The following is a 24,031-nucleotide window of genomic DNA, read 5'->3' as shown; positions in this document are numbered from 1 at the left end:
GAACAGTATTCATAAGCTTCGCTCGACCTAATATTGGCGACATCTAACGATTATTACAGGCAGTATTTACATTTAGTCTAACTAGACAACTAGCCGCGGTCTCCCCTAATGTACAAACCAAAGAGTATAAGATAGAGGGAAAAGCTCCCATTAGTGGCCTACACGAGTTTTAACGCCTCTAGTGATTGTGTCCAGTCCTGAAAACAATTCAATTCAAACTTTCAAAGGCGAAATGTGAAAAAAAAAAATTATGTCGAAATAGTTTTAATTTTTTTTTTTGATTAAAATATAATAAGCTACAAGCTACTGTAGTATTTTCAGTGTGACGCACTACTCTAAACCGCCATGACAGTACTTTAGTACTTGGACATAAATAATAGATGTCATTCGTAACAGTATATGCGTCCTTCCCTCTATCTTATACTTTTTGGTACAAACCAAATGATTCTAACTCTGGTTACTTAGTTTCATTGACTTCATTTTTTTCGTTAGCTAATAATAAAACTAATTCCCAACAGAAGAAAGAAAGTCTTCAAATTCTTTTCAGTTTATTTTGATTTTTTTTAAACTAGATTTTTCCACTAACAGTAATTCATATCCAACTTCCTGGTGTTGTGGATCTGGAACACACATATTATTCTTAATTAGATATAACTGGGAATAAAAACTATATATATTCCGTTCCAATGTCACACAAAGAACAGTCTGATTGATACTATATTTACGTTAAGTGGTAATAATTACTTACCCGGATTTCCAGTGAATCGGTTCAATTAGTTTTAATGACTCGTGTCCACTGAAAAGGAAAGAAAAAAAAACAACTTTCGTTTTGTTAACTTATCAAATATCGAAAACGATCGGTTGAATATAAAATTCCTTCCGACACAGCAGATGTCCGCACGTGTGGCGAAGAAACAGGTAGAAAAATATCAACCAGATTAAAAAACACCAGAATTTCAACAGGAAACCACCACATTTTATGAGATAAGACAAAAATACTCATCTATCATCCTAACAACATAAACCAGGAGACATTTCATCAATTAAACCCCCCTCTCTCCAGGTTTTTTAAAGTTCCACACCAGGCTCTAAAGAAGAGAGCAATATATTTGACCAAACATCAGTAAGATCACCTGGTGGAAGTTTCTTTGAAAAATTAAGTATGTTAATAGTTCAAACATTTCGAGAACAGCAAGGTATAATTTGAGCCTTAGATATTAAATCATACCCTCTTCGTGGAGCCCTCGTCCTCGATACTTTTGGGAGGTTCCTCCTGCGAAGAACCAAAGCAAAATTACCGTTTTTTGTTATTAAAGAGTCTTACACTAGTCAAACCTGATCCCTGCCACGGTGGTGGCCATATCGGCTAGTTTTGGAGATTTCATCCTGGAGACAAAAGGAATCTGCGGAATTCTTAAAAAAAATTGAATGTTTTGACACGGCTCTGGAAAGCTCTAACGAACTTATTTACCTGACCGCTGATATACGCCTCGACACTGTTGAGGGCGGCCTAAACACGAAAACAGTCGAATACAAGTCAGTCAGTGAGGAAGTCACAATTTCGGTTTGCACTTTTAAAACCGTTTTAAAAGTAAGTGCAAACAGAATGGTGACAAGTTTTCACTACTACTAATTTAAACTGCCCATGTTAATGGATTTTTAATCATATTAATAGTAGTTTTGGGTTTTATTATTTTAATTATAATGCCACAGCGCTACTGCAGTTACCCCTTTTACCTGGGAGGGCTTGGAATTATCGGTTCCTGAATGTGCATACTGAAGAAATTTCATAGTTAGGCATTTGTTTATATATTATATTTTATAATCTGTGTTTCAAGACAAATACCTAGGTAACGCTGGGATAGACCATTCGAGAGCGTGTACTGGTTGTAGGGGCGATCTGCAAATTTATAAAAATATTAAACGCATAATATTGATACGACGGCTCACTGTTGAGGAGGCGTCGTCCATATGGCCTCGTCCTCGATAAGTAAACCATCGGATGAACTGAAAAATAACAATAACATGTGCAGTATATTTGAATCTCTGGGAGAAGATCTTGGATAGGAGAGCAACTACTCTCCTTTTTAGTTGGTGCTCGGTAACGGTTAGTTAACATAATTGAACAATGTATATAAAGCCAGAGCATAGATTGTCTCAAGTGAGGAGTCAGTAATGTTTCTGAAAGGTGAAAGAACAGTCCTAGAGCATTGAAAACAACTGTAAAGAGCTTTACTGGATATTATAAAAAGAATTAAGAATCAAGAACCCAAAGTAATAATACCTGGTCTCTCGTTACAAAGCTGGCCATACTAATGAGCCGATAGTTTTGGTTAGTGTTGGATGGTGGAAAACAATCCCGTCAAAGCATTTTGGTTAGTTTTGAGTTTTAGTTTTGGTTAGTATAGAGAAAGAAATCTTATATGAACAGTAATTGGTAGTACGTCAATATCTGAAATATAGCAAAGTATGCGACGAATGAGATGTAATGTGCAGAAATATTCTGATGGGGTGTGGGTGGGTAGTTCCTAACTGTTACTTTTTTACTTAAAATTTCTGAGATTTTAAAATTATTTTATGCATATTATTTTACTGCACGGTACTGACTCATCTATGGGCGGTACTGACATAAAATAAATTGTAGTTCAAAAATCATATAAATATTTAATCAACTTCATGTTTGCAATCAATACTCAGATGACGTACTTTCACTGACGTTTCATAAATCTCAAGGTAGATGGCGCTCGAGTCATATAAATTCAAATTTAATAAGAATTTATGATTTGATTAATTTAAATCATTAATTGGGACAAAAACAAATTAAGAATTTGTAGATAAATTTTAGAAATTAATATGACATGACATTTAGCTGCTATATTGTTGGTTTTCTCTGAACAGCAAATTTTATTATATAAAAAACATGATGAAATATGTTCATGATCATCTCATAATTACCAAAATTTCATTATTAGATTACTAATTATTTACAGTTAAAACAGAATCATCCATATATTGCTGTTATATTGCAAAATTTAGTGCCTGAAAGAAAAATGTAATATACGGGGTGTCTCATAAACCAGATCAGATTAGAAAATGTCAATAACCAAGCAAGCCATCTGCTCCGACTGCTGTGGACTAAACTTTGCATAAAAATCAGCTGAGTCTCTGTGATAGGGCAATTGAGATTTTTGTTATTTTGTTAATTTTAATTAATGCAGTCGCAGAATTTCTGGAGATTTTGTATTGTTTTATATCTGATTTCAGGTTTTCTTCCAGTTTTTATATATTTATATTTACATATCCTCGGTTTATTTGGTTTATGGAAAACGGAGGGACAAAACCTCTGGCCAATCAATAATAGCCATACTTTTTTTTAGAAAAATAATTTTTTGACTACAAATGTAAAAAATTATCAACAATAAAATAATAAAAACACTCACTCACGCGAAATTGGGGTCGAGATACTTTCATCTCGTTCTTTCCTGTATAGCTTGATCAATTTGATGACGATCGGTGCGATGCCGACGAAAATGAAAATGACAAAAACGCTGCAAACCGCTATACCATTCTGAAATAAAAATGTCGAAAACTTTCGCTTCTGCGCCCAAAAACGATTAGTTTAATATATATATCTACCATTGGGTCCACAATAAGTTTGCACAAGAAAAATCTTGAAGCGTGGAAAATGTCCCAAAGCGGACGACATTTTCCTACGTCTTTGTTGATTTTAGTGCTCACGTACGTATAAAGCTTTTCCAAATGGTTTTCAATCCTTTTGACGAATTGACCTCTAACCTGGAATGATAAAAATGATAAATGATAATCACGTTTTTTTTACATAAAACTTACAGTTTCCAAATACAAAAAGTATAAAGTATAAAGCATTGCAAAAAACAGATTATTTTAGAGAAATAATTTTGTTGGGTGCTGTAATCATGTACCAACATTTACCATATCTTCCAAACATTTTAAAAATAATTTATTTCTGAATCCATTCTAACATGAACCTTCAGCACTTCATCTTCATCTTCAAACAATTTATTTAAACAGCTAACCTTTTTTTAAACAAGCAATCATCCACAGAAGCAATTCATTTGTAATTATACAGGGTGATTCATAAAGAATGAGCAACATTGAAACTGGGTGGCTTCGAATGGTTTAAATTTTATTCTGAATTTTCTCATTAATTGAGAAACATTTTATGGTATCATAATAAAAATTGGCGGTTGAAACTTATTTGGGCGTTGCTCCTAGAGGGCGCCAGTTTCACCGTCAGTCTCTGCGGGTTTTTGTAAGTATTACAAAAAAACTTCAACTCAAATATTGAATTTGTCCATCTCAATCTACCTCATCATGCATATCCAAACATTAGGTTTAAATGTTAACGAGGATTGGTCTGCAATTCAAAAAAACTAATGAAAAAAATTAGAAATTGTACCACACCAAACGTGTATCTTAAACTCATAAAATATCACTCACTAAAAGATCTTAATAATTAATGGACAATTTAAAAATTATATCGTAGACTTCAGATAAATTCTCATGAGAGTTTCAGATAAATTATGTATTTCAGTTTTTACCTGGAATGGTTCCTAAAATAGGATCACACTAATTTTAATGCAATTGAAAGAAAAGTTTGGCATCACTGCAGGTAGTTTTCTAGAATAATAATAATAATTATTATTATTCTAAGATTGAGTCACTTAAAACCGATATAAAAATAAGAATAATAGGAAAATAAAGAAATTAAATAAATATTATTATTTAAAAAAATGTTTGGAATTGTAACATGAACTATAGTAATTAGAGTCCAGACTACCTTCAATTTAGCAAAACTGGCCTGGCATTCTTGAATGCGATTGACCTAGTCGTTCCATTCCGTTTTTTTTTTTCGTAATATTCATTTGTTAATGTTATTTATGTTGCACGCTTCTCTCTCTGTCCAGCAATTTTGCGTATTACCTTCATTTTTATTGGATCCGGCATCTGCTTAATGTTGTTGCTGCATACGCCATGATTGGTCTAATCGTTGTTTCATAGATTCTGGCTTTCGTTTCTACTCTCAGTATTTGTTTTGCTAATGGTTACTTAGGCATGCTGCTTTGTTCGTTTGTTAGCTTACCAACGTCACCATAACCCATAAATTGACACTTTTTTCGTCGACAAGTTTAGGATCGGCAACCTTGAGGTGGTTGACTTCGATTAAACAATTCTAATAGTATTTGTAGGTCATCATTGGCACATTCTTTCTATTATTTGTATCTATACATCTTCGATTCCCTCTTTCGAAGTTCCTCATTTTGAATGTGGTGTCATGTTTTCCTACAAGCCTGTTTACTTGCTCTCCTACTAATTCTACGGGGACAATGATATGGCGGAAGGAGAAGTACCGTCATATTTCGTTTTGAGGTTTACTTACAACTATAATCTCCAGGAGCTCTTTTTTCAGCAAGTCAATGAATGAATGAAGTCATTATTTTAAACAGAATATCTGGTATCTGGTAGTCTTCGAAAACGTCAGCATACATGTCTTCATGAGTGATTGAAACTAGTAAGCCACCACCGACCAATGGGTACGACAAGGAATTCAGTTTTTTTTTAATCTAACAAGCCTAACCAAAACTAACCACAGATAAATGCCACGCGAGATGGTTAGGAGATGATGATGACGATGTTCTCACAAAGTAGGGGGGAGGGGGGATTTGTTGGTGAGAACTGAACATCAACAACATTATGAAGCTCGGGAAAATAAGAAATGTACCGCACGTGATAAAAAAAATATTTGCCTACCAAAAAAAAGAAACAAATTTAGTAGAGAACACAAATATTTTATGTCCAGGATATGCTAGTGTAATTGGTGTTGCTCTTGGTGGTTAGGAATCGTGCATAGGATATGAAGAATAAAGATTTATAACTCTGCTGCATTCAGAACAGAGGATACAAGTTGGATATGAATAAGAAAGAAACGAATTTTCGTAACACTCAATAAATAGACCGCACTTCGGTACTTCGTGAATATAAATGCTGAAAGCTGACGGATTTGTGTAGAGTGTCATCGGTGAGATTCCTCGATTATTATTAGTCTAGAAAAATTGCATTCTTACTTTAAATTGTTTAGTATAAACATAAATGAAGGAGTTAATTTAGCTATAAAACAGTGTCAGAATATTTATAAAAAAAAGTTATTCTACATCAAAATAATCACTGTCGTCACTGGACTCGTCCTCTACATCAATAAATAATTCTGGCACTATTCTGTAAACATTTTCATCTTCGATAACATGTTCTACACATTTTTCTCAACTAGACGCAGGTATTTTTTCTACTTCTCGGACGTTAATGTTATGGTTCTATTTTCTGCGATTATAATATTGGCAACAATTTGATCCATTAGAATTTGAGGGATGTTCATCATCAACGACTATTAGACCACAACGCGGACATCGCAAATGACAAACACAATCGAATAATGTTAGTATTTGGTAAGAAATAAATTGTAATTAAATATATATGAATTGAATATCAGCAAGACAGCATATTCTGATTTCACAAGCCCCCACAAATCGGCCAATAGAAAACTGGGAAATCATTTATTAAAAATCAATTATCTTTCCTAGGAAAATATTTCAGAGTCTTTCTAATGTGTTTTTAATATCCAATGGGTAAATATAACGGTTTAATCAAAGAAAATTTCTGTCGGCTAACATGTTAAATACGGCCCTGGCTTGTGGTACACGTGCTGAAAAGAACAACTCCTTCCACAGTTGGGTCTTAAACTCATTCCGAAAACGGTATATGGTTGTGCGAACTCTACACCCAATTTGTCGCGTCACTCGTGTCTCTTTCTATTCCTACGTGGGACTCACCTTTTGAGCGGTTTGCCATCCGCGGCTGTCGATAAAGAACTGGATACTTTTGAGATGCGACAGTGACTGCTTCACATGTCTGTTCAGGGGCGACAGAATGACCTCCAGGTTGGTCAGTTTGTACAGAATGCGACCGCGGATCTGGGACACCGTTCGAAGCTCGTCGTCAACGATTTTCCTGAGGTCGAAGGCCAAATTATCGAACTTTCTGGCCACGACTGGGTCGCTCAACTGCCTAGCTACGGTGTTTATCTGGTCGGCGAAAGAACCAACGTCCTTTTTCGTTACGCCGGTGCTGAATTCCAATCGATGAGCGGAGAAGTTAGTTGACGTTATCGAGGAGAGGATCTGCAAGTTATTTTTAACATACGAGGGTGGAGTGAAAAGTTTCCTGCTATCATTGCTACCGAGCTTGTATATACAGTTTGAGACCCATCTTCGATAAAGTGTGACATTTTCATGGAAAGACGAACACTTTCAAAGTCGATAGCGAATGAATGTACACTTTTAAAAGAAATACATTAATAATAAAAATTAATTTCTTTTGTTACAATTGAAATTTTAATGTTACCACTGGTTTCGGGTAGACTCGGCAACATTGCAACAGCAAAAATATTTTGAACTTGTACGTCTGCGTCAATTATCATCGTACACCAAGTTTCACAACTTCTGATGGACTGTCGCGGTGGTAAACCCTGTATTAACCAGTGATTAAATTAAAAACTTAACATTTCATCTAATGTCGGAGTGAGATGATTTATGATGTACCTAAATGTCGTTGCAATAGCAAAGTTTGCACCAGTCGAGAACAAGAAAAACTAAACCAAAGCTTAAGTCAATACAAGACACTTCTGGATAGTGGACCGACACATCGAGACCACGAAATGGTAAGTCAGTTTGAGTCACGTGATAACTTTTCTGACTAAATCGCAGTAGGTTGGCAGTGGGCCAACTTTGGTTGACGCCGTATACCTTGGTGCGCTTGCAAAGAAAGTCGCGCGTCTTCTAGTCGGCAACCGAAATAGGTGAGCAAAATGTGTGACGCATTGTGTAGCGGAGGGTTGTGGCAGGTACTGTCTTTTTTTAATTGTCCATTATATGAGGTAATGCTATTTGCTCTTTTCTATTTCTTTCCAAGGAAAGTCCAGTAGCCCACAGTCACTCATAGATGCGCTAACATATCGTGATAACGAAGTCACAGTAGAATAAATGCAAATGAAGCTCGAAATCGTTTTCAGGATTCAGGATCACTTCCGATGCCAAGATTCTCTTGGGAAATTAACAAACAACACTGCTAGCGTCGGATGCCACAATGTTAAAATCAAATAGGTATTTTCAACATTAATATTGACAATTTCAAAGTTATAGGTTAAAGGTTTGAAAAAAACGCACTTCCGAATTGAAATGGGATTTCGGTTAGGGACACCTGTTTTGTCAATTAAGATTTTAACGTGTTTGATATGACGGAAGTTTGTCAATAAATTTATATAAAAATAATAAACAAACAAAATTTTATTGTTTTCCTTCGTATTTCCACTATTTAACTAATTATTGCAATAAAAGTCTTCCAAAGTTTAAATTTGTTTTTATAAGCAATCATGCTCTACCACAAAGCTCCTTTGAAAAAGAAACTATCAAGCCGAACGAAAAAATAAACCCTTTCAACAGAACTTGAAAGGTTTGGCAACAGAAATTTTCTATTCTTAACACTAAATTCCAGAGGGTCTTTTAAATTTTGAAATCAATATATACTTATCGTGGAAAAAATAAGAATTTAATGAAGTGCATACGTGAAACACTCTGGAATTTACTGATAAGAATCGATTTTTTTTATTGTGAAACGATTCAAGCCTTATTCTCTTTTAATGGTTCATAAACATACTTACATATTCATATTATTTATTTATAAATATATCATACTTTTGGAAAGCCCCGCGTATATCCGATACGCAACATTCAGTCAGAGATCCCTTGTAATCCCGCTTATCACAACTATACTTACATGGAGATTCACTTGCAGGGCCGGACTCAGAATTTCGTAATGGCTTTCGGACGATGTGAAGTTGTAAAGCAATGTTTCCATGTCGTTCCATCCTTTGAAGTTGAGATTTTTTTCGAGATTAATTCGATCCTCGATGCCAAACGTCGCATACGCCGCGTGTTCCCTTTGGCAAGCTCTGTTTCAACACAACTGACATGTCAAATTCGAACCCTTCCGATTTCGCGGCTTACTTTAGAACGTTGGCAACTTGCAAGTCGTCGCTGCCTTTGATAAAGCGTCCGAAAAGGCCGGATTCTGGGTAAAAGACTCCGCCGGCATCATACAATTGACTTAGAGAATTATACCGGGGGTGATCGTAAAATGGTAGGCAAACCAAAAGCTGACTGTTACTTCCGATGAGTAGCGAGAGGCTTCCCAACAGCCACATCAGAAGGCAAGAGGTACTTGCCAGCGTTAATCCACACTTCAATACCGTGACGGTTTTAGATACGAAACCGCATCCGCAAGGTGCTCCGCATAAAAACAATCCCCATATTATGCTTAATGTTACTGCTACTCCTGGAAAAATATGTATTTATTTGAAGCCCATAAGGAGTTACACCCTAAGAAATTATGCACAATATTACATAATAGGTAATATAAGAAATGAGTTAAGTTAGTTGTGACAGAGCACATTCTTAAGTCTTCTTCTTTGTCCTATCCAGAATTATAATTACTTTGTGGTGGCTTCTGTCAAGGTTTAAAATTCCAAGTCATAAAGTAGAACCGAAAAGATATGGCAGCGAAAGAGTGGAGCCCTCTTCGCTTCGTTCTTCGCATCGTTGATCGACATATATTTAGTCTTAGACATATATGCTGTCTTCTGTTATCCTTTTCGCATTGTCATTAAGACAAAATAGGTGGTGATAATAAATATTCTTTGTTATGTTTAGGTCATTTAAGAAGTAAAATCACGTGTTCACAACAACATAACCTCAAATTGTCAAAAAATCTGTTATTGGAATATGTTTGTGTTTTGTGCTGCCCGTATTGAATTGAATTTCTGTTAAATAGAATACTTGCTTGCATTCTGTTAGGATGTGTAAATTAATTCATGTTTTTGTAGTTTAAATTCGACCATAAAATGTGAATCGGAAGAAAAAGAGAATTTCAATTTCGTTATTAGATCTACAACATGTCGAATAAAAAAAATAAAGAACATTTAGAAGAATATGCATCCAAAACGTAAGTGAATCAAACAGAGATGAAGCGAATCAAGAAATCGACGAAACAGTGTTTTCTTGGTTCTTGGAGCGACGACAATTAAACGATGTACTTCCAAATTTGATTAAAATTGATTAAACAATGGACCTGAAATATTTGTAATTGATTTGATGTATGGTAAACGACATTTGAAACACACCGCGGGATACGGATTTTGAAGTGTATTTAAAAATCGTGTTGTTGAAATTGCTATTTGCCTGAACAAATATATAATTGATTCATTAGATTAGATTTAGATTTCAGCAACTCAACACTAAAAACCTTCCCATAAATGCCCCTTTCTTAGTAGATAATGCAACTTGCCTTGGGTGTGAGAATAAGTTGAAGAAAATGAAAAAACGTTGGATGACATCAATGATATTACAAATTCTTTTAATTGGGTGACAGAACGGGCAAAAGAAAATTACTTACTATGCAATGAGGTTCTTTTGTTACAAAGAATAAGCGAAAAACATATCATGAACAAATATGTGTAATTGTTTTTGTGTGTTTTGGAAATTTGATTGTTTATTTCCTTTAATATAATTAGAAACTTCGCTTATAAAATAATAATAAAAAGTTTAGTTTGTTAAATTAATAATTAAAAATATTTTCCAGACGGTAAGTATTTTTATACTATTAGTATGGCGGTAAATCAAAGCGCGCGCATCAAAGAAACATTGAAAGATAATTGAATATTGATCCAACGGAAGGAACGCCAAAATTCATTAGGATTAACTCAAAATTGGTGATTGAAATACGCTTTTCTAAGGACTTTATATTCTTCAATCGCATCACATGTTTAATCTAGTGGTTTGGTTATAGCAGGGGTCTTGTACGGACGCTTCCTAAGTCACATTTTACTAAGCTGTGATCAAAACAACTTTTTCTACGCCCGTCTGTAAAATACATACACTTTACCACGTCAGGACGGATTTGGGAACAATCGGATGTTTTCGGAGATATTTCCCACGCTTTGAATTTTGACATTTGTCAATTCTGACAGTCATGTCAGTAAATGTATTCGTGTTTTGCGAAAATGTACCCAAAAACTAACGGTCGTAGAAAAAGTATAGTATGCAACACGTTCGGTAAACTTTTTAACTCACTCGTTTATTAAACACTCGCTCCGCTCGTGTCAAATAAACCCGTGAATCAAATGCCGTTTACCGCACTTGTTTCATGTAACCCATATTAACGTGTTTGATGCTAAAGAAGCATTATGTGCATAGTGTGGTATAGTACGCATCCCAGTCTTCTTCCATCGATGTTGGGATATGCTGTTTGTCCCCAAAATAATTAAAAATAAATTATTTGTAAATCTCTGTCGTCTAATTTTATATCAGATAAAGCCTCCATTGTCTCCATGTTGAACCTTATCAAACGCCTTGGAGAAATCGATAAGGCAAACGAATACTGAATAGGTCCCCTTTCGTTTGCCACACCACGGCGTTGTGCTGATTATCTATTTGTTGTTTTTAGTCTATGCATCCCAACAACTTCTTTTACTTTTTTGTTATCATTAAAACTGTCATACTCAGAGCTTGTAATGGAAATAAAGCTGACTATTTTAGCAAGTCCTTTAATGTATGATTATGGATTATAGTGTTTTTGGACTTTTTAGCTACTACCAGGTGTACACAACGCACCGAAGAAGACATTTTTTGATGCTCTCACCGAAGTGCGCTTTTAATTTGCAAGTCAATATTGTTATATTGTTAATCAAGGGCATGTTACAACCAACGAAGGGTCCAGACTAAGTCTCGTTATGCGTAATTTTCCTTTCTACTGTTCCTTTCTATTACTGTTTTTTAAAGATTATCATATGATCGCTGAACGGGGCGAAAAATTTAAACCTGTTTGGGTCAATAAAGCGATATTACCATGAGACGTACCTAAGCCAACAATCCAACGCCATGTATCCCAATCGAGAGCCTTTTGAGCTAGCAAAAACGCGGCCTCCTCGTATGATTTGATTTCTTGGGATATCGACCGGACCAAAACGTCAAGATCGTGCGTCGAATGGAAAATCTGTGTTCGCTTCTTACTCAACAACGATTTCATATCTGCAAATTCATAATATTTATCGATATAACGGATTGATTATAAGGATGATGTACAGAGTCTCCATTTTTTGACGGTTTTACGTCGTATATCCCTCATTAATGCGGTTATGAGTTTAATTAATCGAATAGGTGGAAAAAAATCTGTATTTGAGTTTCATTGTCTAAATAAAATATTTCTAAAGAACGTCTTTAAAACTATAGGGACTTCAGTAAAGAGGATTATACGTCGTAGCGGGTGGAATACTGGCCATAAACAGGGCGTCGCCTGAGACTGGGAAGAACTCGAGATCGAACCCGTTTGCAAGTCATTTTTTTTTTTCATTTAAATATTTAATTTTATTATATTCTGATGTCGTGGCTGATTAAATTTTGTAAACTATTGCAACCGAAATTTTCCGAGACGAAAATTTTTCATTTCGTTAATATTTTCGTCCAACCTGTGGTTAACGAAAAGAAAAATTATTTTTCCTCAGATATGTTATACAGAGTTTCCTAAGAATGTGAGAAGCTATCCTATCGGCGGTCTATAGCTTCTCGAGAGTTCCAGAGAGGTCCGCAGGAGCACGATACAAAATCAAGGCGAACGTCTAGGAGAAGAAGCAGTTACTTTTTATTCTGACTAGGCTAGTGCTAAATAAGTTAAAACTTTGAATAGGTCTATGAATGAAAAATTACCTGCAACGAATTGAGCTGCATGGAAGGCAACGTCTTCTGGAATCGAGGAAAAACTTCTTCGCGTATATTCGATGCTCTGGTTGAAATCTCCTTCGTTATACAGGCGTTGTAGTTGCAACACCTTGTCGTCGTAGGTTATCTATCAGTAGAGATATATAGCCTATTTCAAGGCCAGGCCGGCTTCGCCAATTCACTTACATTATCGAGCGGTAAAGACACCTCGTACCCAGTAAACTGCAGCGTCTGGCACAGCGCGCTATCTCTCATGGAGCACTGCTGCTTCAGAACCATGAGGCGGAAGGCGATATCTTTTAGCTGAGTTTTCAGTACCTCTGCAGCTTTTCCGGCAGCCTCGCAATCTCTCAAGAGATCCAAAGCAATTGAGGCAGCAGAAGCGGTTTCTATAGAGATATTAATGATGTAGTGCTGGGTATCTGACTCTACCATGCAAAAATGTGGTAAACAGAATTTTCGCTGCCCATTTCCCCAACAGACACAAAGCTTACTTGCAGTGCCTATTCAGATCCTAGTTTCTTATTCTCCCCTTCTTTACTATCTCTTGTACTGTTTACTTTTTTCTTTGAGGTTCTTCGTTATACAGGTAATGAAGACCCTGAAGCTGAGTTAAATGATATGATATATGCTAATATGTATGACATGATGTCTTACTGATAAATAGAGAGAATAATAAAATATAAATGGAGTATTACTATCAGAAAAACACACTTTCTGTACAGTTTTCTATTATTTTTAAAATAAAATGGACCGAATTGAATTAGACTACCTCCAATATTCGTTGCTAAATTTGAATAAAAAAGTACTCAACGAAATGGAAAGAAATAAATTTCGATCGACGGGTTTGCTAGAAACTTGTTTAACTCCTGCAATTTTTTCAAGAAACTTACAGTTTTCAAATAAAAAAATTAAATGTAAGCATTGCATATCGAAAAAAATATATTTCAGAAATACAATTTTGTTGGTGCTGCCAAACAGTTAACATAATAAAAATAATTTAATTTTGATTTCTGAAAGGAATTCCCGTTTGCACACCCATATCTGACATGCATATTTGCCATTTCTGGATTAGCGCAACTCACCATATTAAGAAACGCCTTAAGAAGTGACAGCAGCTCACTAGATTTTTTTTATCTGGTTATGGCATAGCGGAAAATCATAACTCTTTATCTCTATCAACAAAATTAGATCCTCAAGCTGATCAGTATAACAGTGCAAAATATTTCAAAAAAATATGGATCACCTAGATATTAACATTTTCGAGAATTTGCAGTCGGTTGTTAGGAAAGGATTTTCTTAGAGATTCTGGAAAAGCCACTTCTTTAGTGCTGTTGCACTACTCTAAAGCTTTCGATGAATAAAATCATCAACTGCTGTTACATACAGTGATAGTATTAATTGGAGATTAAGAGTGTCGTACCATCTGTTGGAGATGTACTCTGTGGCGTTCCTCAGGGATCTATTTCATGTCCCCTTTTATGTCGCTTAATAATAGATTATAACTCATTTTGCTTAATATATAATGTGAAATAAGTATTTCTAGATTATGTTCTCCTTTGAATTTATATGGCAAATAAACGTTATTATTATAATTATTATTACTCAGAATATTGCATTAAAGAAGTTACATAGGCTCCAATAAACTTTCGACCTGACCCCGTATACTTATTCTGGATTCTATGGAGAACGTTAAATCTTAACGTTTTGAAAAATGATCTGCATCTTAAGGACGAAACGGTCAGGGGAAATTTCGTTTAAGCCATCACAAAAAAGTAGCACACGATTGCGAAAACCGCTTCTCACTGTAAGATAAGTGAAATGCGGCTCCAAAGTCCTTACCGATTTGTAAGCGCTCTAGGTTTGGAAGCTCTACGTCCATTCCAGTTTCCGACGCCATCTCTTGCTGATAAGTTACGCCCACCAACCGATCGATCTCTGTGGAAAGCAGATCGATCGTTAAATCTGCTACTTTGAAGCCATCAATTTAAGTACCTCCACTTGACTGAGCAACTTCGCGAACATATTTACTTAATTATTATAGCAATTCCATGCATCTATAACTTGTTCATTTAAAAACTGCGATCGCAGTTTTTAAATCATTCATATATCTATGAATATATATTCATTCATATATAAAAATATATTCATATATCTATGAATATATTTTTCTTTTCTTTCATGAATGTCTGCATTTCAATACCTCTACATTTTGTTATAGCGAGACTTTCTCCCGTCTCTGATCTCCTCCCCAAACCCCTTATTTTTCCATTTACCAAAAAGAATACCCACCAGAATAAGCAAAAATTGCTCGTACTTACCATCTAAATCTTTTCGTATCGCCTCGATGGCAATATCCGTTGAAGATGTCGCCACAAATGAGATTTGCATGTGCGAATTTCTTATGAAGGTGTATAAATCCTCGTAGATGATCCCCACTATCTCTGGAGATTTGGTTAAAGACCGAGATATTTGCTCGTTGGCAGCCATTATGAAGATCATCGGACACCTTAAATCCAGGTTTCGATTCACAAGCGGCTTGCGCCGTTCACAACGGAAAAATTTGTAGTCTGAGAATTAACATCAAAGCGATTTTTCAATGAAACTTCCACGGGCAACTCTAATGTGTTGCTGACATTTTTCCAATAATCTTTGAGAGATCAACTGCAACTGGCGAACATCATATTCGGTACCTTGCTACATACTGCTTGAAGGAGGCGCGTCTATTATTTTAGTAGCTCTTTTTTGTTATGAAATAGTCTTCTGAGGTAACAGCGCTCTAATATTCTCCCAACAATCGGACATATCGGGAAAACAGATTCTGATGATAGATGCAGGAAAAATCGTTAATCCGGGTAAAACGGGGGGTATTTAACTCCATCCTCTCTCTCCTTTAGCTTTACCTCCCTCAAACAGTAGACAAGCGGGTACAGTGCATACCAGTTTCAGCATACAAGTTTCAATTAAGCTCGGGAGAAACCATCAGGATTATTGGCGAAACATCAGCAAATCTGATTCATCAACAATCGATGCAGGAGGAACCCAGAAGGTTTATAAATGGCAATTTCAAAACTACCGTTCTCTAATTTGAATATTTTGTTGAAAATATACAGAAAATTACTTACAAAAATGGATGGGAAACGCTTAGATTTAATAACATCAATCTGGCTGAAATCAACTTTCTAAAATTCAGTCACACCCTCATTCACAACAAAAATTAATTTCAAATAAATAATACTCAATTTGGCTTTATTCTGTGTGTATTCAAAGGTGTAAATACATAAATACATTTGAATGTTGAACTGAGGTGGCTTTTACTTGATGAAAATCCAATTATCAAAATAAATAAGAACTAAAAGTTCAGATTTTCACGAACAATCCGTCCATTATAGATAAACTTATAAATTAAAACAAATCCAGACAACAGTAAACTCTATTTATCCAAAACCTAATACAGAACACGAACAATTTAAAACAATTACATACATAGGAGAACCGAGTGAAAAAGTTTCAAAACATTTGTCAAAATGTGGTTTAAAAATAGCTTTCAGAACTAACAACATAATAGGAAGATATTTAAAAAACAATAAAACGAAATGTCCAAAAATTTCAAAAATCAGGTGTCTACAGGTTGAAATGCGAATCTTGTCCTAAAATGTATATTGGACAAACAGGTAGATCCTTCAAGACACGCATTAATGAACAGAAAAGAGCGTTTAAAAACAATAGTCTAGATTCTAATTATGCTACACACTTGAACACAGAAAAATACGTTTTTGACGACAAGTTTGATATATTACATACAGCCACAAAAAGTAGAAAATTGAATTTATTATAAGCCATGGAGATTAACAAAATGAGACGTTCAAATGTATTGCTTAACGATCAATTAGATTTAAATACCTCTCCTTTATTGAACATAAATTCCCACAACAACTTTAATTAAGGTTTTATGGTCATTTTTCGGTATATATAGTAGCAGGTAGTTTGTAAATATTACATTTGATAAAGACACGGTGTTGTCGAAACAACTGTCATGTCAAAATAGATAATCTGCACTTTTAGTTTTTATTAATTTTAACATTTGAATGTGTTAAAGATAGCAACTGCAGTCGATAAATAATAATTATATTGGCGTCAAATAGACAATTTTTAAGGAAAAATGTAATTCAGAGTAGCAAAATGTTTGGTATGCATCAAAATGTCAATTTTTGTTTTTCTCAATGTCTGTTGACAGCGATCATGGCCTACTATAAAAAATAAATAAAATTTTGTTTTTCTGATCCTAAAAATGTTGATAAATGCATCATGTGATATATCATTCAAAGCGTGAACTATCTAATAGTGAAAGTATTCAATATAGCTCCTATAGGAGTATGTGCTAATGTCGTAGACAAGACCTTTTATATTTTCTCAAGTTTCTTAGGGATGATTCACGCTGGAATAATTTTACAGGCAGATTTAAATTTCTCATAAAATTATTTAAAACTTGAAACTTTCCTAATTTAAACGATCCTGTATCTCATGCAGTTTTCGGTATCCCCATGTTATCCCATCCTTACGTGGGACACACTGTATTACGAGGGCTGCCTTTTATATTTCGGGATTTCTTAAACTAGTCCTGCCATCTGGCGACTAACGTTTTTATAAGGAAGTTTGACATTTTGGGGTTAGGTTTACTCAGTTAAGTTTTGGCAAAACAGTGTTGTTTGTGTTTTTTGGTATAAATTAAAAAAAATTATGACGGTTAATAATGAAACTTAATCGGGAACATTTTCGTTGAATATTTTTTTACAACTTTAGACCTCAACTCAACAACAATGCATCGATGAACTGAATTCGACAATTGGTGTTAAAACACCGTCTAGGACTATTGTTTATCGCTGGTTTTTGCACTTCAGTCATGGTCGTGGTTTTCTCAAGCATGGATTTCGTGAAGGTTGTCCAAAATCGGTGGTTGTACAATGAGATTGAAGTACCGTTGGGCATCAGTGGGACCAGAATACATCCTATTTTGCATGAACATTTGGTCTAAAGAAATGCTAAAAAAATACGATCACGGTGCTTCCAAAGACGTCTATGATATCGTGACAGGTGATGTCATGTATCCGTGCATATGAATCTGAAAGTTAGCAGCAGTTGACTGTGTGGGACTTTCAAAATAAAATAAAGCCAACAAAAGTTGAGTGGTACACAACCATTTGCTTGACGAAAGTCTTTGAAGTAATTAGAAAAACCAACCGCCAAAGACGAATCACTCTCCACGACGACAATGCTAGTTTTCACCGATCAGTGCAAACAAAGAACTTTTTGAGCATAAAAAACGTTGATTTGATGAGCCATCCGCCATATAGTCCTGATTTAGCACCTATTCAATTCTTTTATTTCATATACATACAGAAGAAGCGATTGATGCGTTTAAAAAGTATGTTTTGGAGGTGCCGGAATCGATATGGGATTGGTTTTGTCGAATGCAAAAGTGAATTGATCATCAGGGTGAATATATTGAGAAATAGTAAAGTCATATTTGTTGGTAGCTTATAGTTTTTTATTACAAATTCAGAAATATATAAGGTAACCCTCGTAATGTACCTCTTCTTAATTAACTTAATGAATGAGTGAATATCAAAAAATATCCACCATAAAATTTAACTCACAGCAGCAATACGAGGAAAATGTGCAGCAGGTATCCACAGCTCTTCTTTATCGTGTTTTTCCTGTCGTTGTTTAATAATCTGTCGTTAAATCGCCCCGTGTCCATTGCGAAGCAAAAGTATATTAAAACGGAGAATGGTAAACAAAGAGAGACCATTCCCCAGAATAATATAAAGCTAAACGAAACCTTATCGAGCTTGATAATCTGAAAACGCAAAATGCACTTTGCAGGACGTATTTCTTGTAACCAGTGGAGCAAGCTTTGCCAATTTAATGAAAAGAGTACCTGATATGCCAGTTCAGGAATTGGTGTTTCAAACTGAAGTATTTGCCTAAGTAAATCTGGAAAAATAACTCGGTGAAAGATTAATGGATAAAGGGCAATCTAGAATTTCAGACTGTCGTCTAGAACAATACATACGCGCAAACAGGTAATTAAAATTCACCATGAAAAAATGAGAATTTTTTCTCTTGGATATTTATTTAAATTATGTTCCGTTGCTAAGTTCTGGTTCTATACTTCTTTATTTAGTCGTAGTTCCAGATTGCTTGGTTTTCTTATTTTAAATTCTAACAAAATAACCACAAAATTGACGCCCAAAATAAAATATAGTTATTAAATTACAGGCAAATTTGTGAAAAACATCAGATATTCTGACTTGTTTCTCTGATTTTTTCTCAATATTTTTGTCAGAAGCTCTGACTTGATTTATTCTTCAAAAATTTGCGAATTAAACTAAAACCCATAACTAAAACCATATATTTTCGGCGTTTTCGTACAAAAGTGATGAAATAATAAAGTTTTATTACTGCCTTGGAACATTCAGAGCGTCATGAAATAAGAGAAAAAAAAGTTTAATATTTTTAAATTAGTGAATTACATACAACATAACAACAGTTGTTTAAAATTTAAAAGTTTGTTTTATTTATCAATACTTACAATTATTTTTTCTCTGCTCTACTTTTCAGAAATTAACATTATATTTAAAAGTTTCTACGAGGCTTAGAACATACACCTACTATAAAGCCGTTAAATACCTAACTCTAATTACACAATGACTACCACTATTTAACCATTTGTTTTGCGAAAAAAATTATTAAAAGGGATAATTGAGAAGCAAATACATCATCCAAATGATAAGTAAAATAAAGTATTATGATAATTTGCTTAAAAGAAAGCTGTATACTTCCATCAGTGGAAGTATACAGTTTAAACACTGATTAATTTCTAATATTCAAAGGGCACAATTGTAAAACTTAAGATGTATAATATATCGCTATAAAATAAATACAAATAAATGTAGTATAAACATATTGTCAAATTTATTTTAGATCCTAGAAACACAATTTATAATAAATTAATGATTATTCATCGAATACACTCAAACCAAAACGATCATAAGTTCTCCGTTAATATTATGTCAACAAAGCGCATTGGAGTATTGAATGTTGCATATTTTTTAATTGCGCCATCTGACGCGCACCTATTGAAACTTATGTTACATTTTCTTAGTTTTACTGTGAAACGCCAAAACTCTGAAGGCCAGGAGTGGTTGTCTACTTGTTTGCATTATTTTTCCAAGAACTATACCGGAAGCGCTGTGTATAAGGGTCACCCTTACATTATTCGTGCCAGGAAGCGGAACATTACAAGCACTGGGGTGCCCTACACCTACGCTCTCGAAGAAAATTTGTAGTTCAGTAATACTTGAAGGGTACCAATTTCGAGATTTTTTTGGGAAGCAGCCCTGTCAGCCAAGCCTATCTTGATAAACCGAATCAGCAACTTGTTGATTCAAATCGGTCCTGTCCTGTGACTTCACCGATTAATTTTTAACATTCTGTCAATCGTCAATATTTTCTATAAAGAAAAATTGACAATCACCTTCATCTAAATTGACGAAGCCATTATAAGTACCTAATAAACAATTTGACATTAGCCAATTAATGTGTGTACACACAGTTTTTTAATATTGACATTGACGCATATTGGCAATTACCAAAATCTTTAAATATACACGCTTTGTCAACTGATGCAGTCGCTATAACAAAAACTAACTGGACTAAATGTCTCTTTATTTATTTGAAAAAAAAACTTATTGAAATTAGGTTAGTAAAGAGCCTCCTAAAAAAGGATGAATTCATTTTTGTATTAAATATGCCTCACTTAGTTAACAATAAAGAATTAATTAAATTATAAACAATATTACCGTCACAGTTTAAATGATACAAAACAAAATATAACCAAATCAATAGAGAAAAATTACTGATAGTTGTTATCCATATTTAATTTTTGGGCACTAGCAGCCAGATGCTGCCTTAATATATCCAAATACACATATTGGTTCATATTTCCTTCAATGAGACCCATAACGTCACTCCACCACCACCGTGCTTTACCGTAGCTTTTACGTTTTTCAATTTTAATTCTTCCTTAGGCTTTCTCCATACTGATATTTTTCCATCGGAATCAAATATATTTTGGTCTCCCCGGCAAATATTACTGAATTCCAGAAGTTCAAATCTTTATCGATATGCCCTCTAGCGAATGCCAATCTCACGCGTCTATTTCTTCGGCTAATGAAAGGTTTATTTCTGGCAGTCCGACTATGTAAATTATTATAATTCGATACCTCTCTTACAATCCATCTTCCTCACGTTCATTGAAGATGTTATTTGGAGCTAACCTTGACGTATTCTCCACCCTATTTTCGTTACAGTAACGCTCAATGATATGCCGAACAGTTGACGGACATTTATTTACCATTTTCATTGTCTGTTTGGGTGTATCCATTTCTGTGATGAGTAATAATTAATTTTTTCTCAGAAATTTTAAAAAATATATTTTAATTATTATTATTTAATTTCAATAAGTAAAGAAACATTCAGACCAGTTAGTTGTTGTCATAGCGGCTGCATCATTTAAGCTGTGAATCACAGGAATTCTACCACATTACACTATTCGTTAGCAAAAGGGTTAACCTATACGAACCTGATGGAAATTCGGATGGTTGTAAGTAACTAACCAATGTCGAAAATAATTCAAATAAAGGGTATTTCTCTTCTAGTTTCAGTTCCTGAATTCGCATATCATCGCCCTCGGGAACATCCAAGAATTCTAACCCAGAACTAGTTTCTTTGTTCGATTGGATTTGTAGGTTAGTGGTGACTTCGATGTTAGTTGGAACGGGGGTAGTGGATAAACGCGCGGTCAGCAAACTGAAACTATATCATTTGTTATTTGTTATTAATTTATCTAATATTGGTCGTTATACAGGGTGTTACATAATAAGATAATGATCCCTGGAGGATTGCTTTGTTTGTGATATACTCGGTGTTTATTAAAAATCAAAGATTTTTCCACATTCCCATTTTTTTTCGGTAAAAATTATTTTTCTTTTTTCACCACATGTTCGCTCTTTTTTTGAAAAATAAATGACACTTTTAAAATAACTATTTATTTCTAAGTATGATCTGTAAATCTTCGTACAAAAATGCTGGATAAAATGTAATTTCTACTTATATTTCGGAAATTAGAGATAAAAGTTCTAACTAATGCATATGTGGTTTAGGTGCGTATTTATTGTTTGTAACTTTTTTGTAATCTGTTACTGGGTGCAGCCCTCTGTAAGTTTGTTTTGGTTAAAATACGTCAAACTTGATCAAAATAAGCAAGGCGCATTGTTTAAAGTATTAAGATTAAGATATTAAATAAGTGTAGCGAAGCCTGAAGAAATCTATAATGACATTTTCTAAAAAATCAAAAAATAAAATAATGAATAATGAAATAAAAATTATGAGTTACTAATCGCAACTATATTCAAGTGCGTGCAGCACATCCTTAGAAATAACATTTGGAAACAACGAAAACACCTTTGCAACAATTATTCTAAAAAGCATATAATCGTTATACAGTTATAGTTATACAGTGTGTCCAATATAAGGATAGGCGATACGAGGTTGGTTAAATTAAAAAAGTTTTTAAGAATTTTATCCGGTTCCAAGTATGGCTGTAATATAAAATATTGACAAAATAAATGTTTCGATTAACAAATGTTTTTATTGGCAGTTTAACGAATAGCGATAAATGGGGATTTTGTTGTCATCAGAGTAGGAACAGAATTTACTGCTGGCGCATGTCAACGATATTTGGTTTCATAAAGATAGGGCAGGGCCCCCTCTCACAATTCTAGAATTGTTCGAGAATACCTTTTTCAAGAGGATTGCCTGGCAAATGGATAATGGTCTCCTCGCCTGCACGATTGCGAGATCTAACTCCTAGGTTCAGAAGGTTTTCAATCCATCACATCAGGTGTACTTAACAATATGCTACATACGATGTTACTGATACTAGTTCAGAATATGCGATCAATGGGACTGTCAAAACATAGTAAATAAAAACTTACTTTGCTTTTGTGACTCTGAGAATGCATGCTTTATCTAATCATGAAAATACGCAATATGTCACCTTAAAAATTTCTCATAAAGTGCTTTAAAACTTTCCTAATTTAACTGACCCTGTACCCATCCTTATATTGCACACACACTGTATAAGAGAAGCATTTCCAATTTATGTATGTACCTTGTCACAGATGTACTTCCCGTCACACATCCGGTTTTATTTATTCCAAACCACCACAATGTCCCGTTACATGTTTGCTCCATCATCGCCTCCAATAAGGCGTAATCTATGCCGATGAGGATACCTCCGCAAAATACGAAAAACCACGAAAAATTCATTATTAGACGCGACTGACTGAGGGAAATGCTAGTCGGAATGGATTAGCTTTTTATTTGGGGCGACATGAATCACTTCATTTTGTCTATGTACGGCTTCCTTAAAGTACAGAGGGGGACTTCCGCTTCTACTTAAGCCGCATCGGAAAATAAATACATATTTTTTTCGCATTTTTATCAATATCTGATATTTACTAACCAATTTGTAGGTGTTATAAAGTCTAGTTTGACCTTTGAATTGAATTTATTTACTATGGGTACATTCATACAACAAATGTTACGTCCAATATGACAAAACATTGAGACAATAATTATTGAGCATACAAAATGCAAGATTTCAATCGAGAGTTGAATGAAAAATGAAATCTCTGCTCGAGAATGTTTACACATACGTGAAAATTGCGATCTAAATCTAAAATTGAAGTCTGCCAAAATAAGTATACTTCAATCTGCTCGAATTAAATTTTTAGTATCAAGACAGTCAAGTTTACAAATCCAACATTATATTTGCTACATGATTTCAAAGGTGAAGATATTTCAGGTGGTCTTCGTGAATTTGAAATACAGAAAGAAAAACATCTTGGGATATATTTAATTGAAAATATCTTGAGAAAAAAAGGAAACAAACTTCATGTTAAGTGGCTAATTTTGGTTATTTAGAATTATTTATTATAGTTATAATTTGCCTTCAGACAGAGTTAGGATGAAGTTGTGTAGATTTGCAAAGTTATGATTGTCAAAGGATTAACAATGCTGCATGCTAACGAATTGAGTCA

General features: G+C 34.4%; 1 protein-coding gene across 1 annotated transcript; it reads right to left on the bottom strand.

The window, feature by feature from the left end:
• Positions 1–89: 89 nt before the first annotated feature.
• Positions 90–23,258, bottom strand: LOC132707678 (prominin-1). The gene is made up of 21 exons (XM_060679602.1): positions 23,101–23,258; positions 21,511–21,743; positions 18,521–18,860; positions 15,185–15,372; positions 14,706–14,801; positions 13,050–13,252; positions 12,852–12,990; positions 12,006–12,176; positions 9,099–9,426; positions 8,869–9,043; positions 6,867–7,214; positions 3,637–3,795; positions 3,441–3,568; positions 1,951–2,007; positions 1,847–1,900; positions 1,738–1,776; positions 1,472–1,510; positions 1,336–1,413; positions 1,229–1,273; positions 749–796; positions 90–620 (listed from the first exon to the last, which is right to left on the bottom strand). The coding sequence occupies exons 1-21, from the start codon at positions 23,256–23,258 to the stop codon at positions 593–595; spliced, it is 3,054 nt and encodes a 1,017-aa protein (XP_060535585.1). The 3' UTR covers positions 90–592.
• Between the last annotated feature and the right edge of the window lie 773 nt (positions 23,259–24,031).

The sequence above is a fragment of the Cylas formicarius genome, unplaced genomic scaffold (assembly GCF_029955315.1).
Source record: "Cylas formicarius isolate icCylForm1 unplaced genomic scaffold, icCylForm1.1 PGA_scaffold_9__14_contigs__length_23061073, whole genome shotgun sequence".
Taxonomy (NCBI): domain Eukaryota; kingdom Metazoa; phylum Arthropoda; class Insecta; order Coleoptera; family Brentidae; genus Cylas; species Cylas formicarius.
This window is presented reverse-complemented; position numbering and strand designations above follow the sequence as displayed.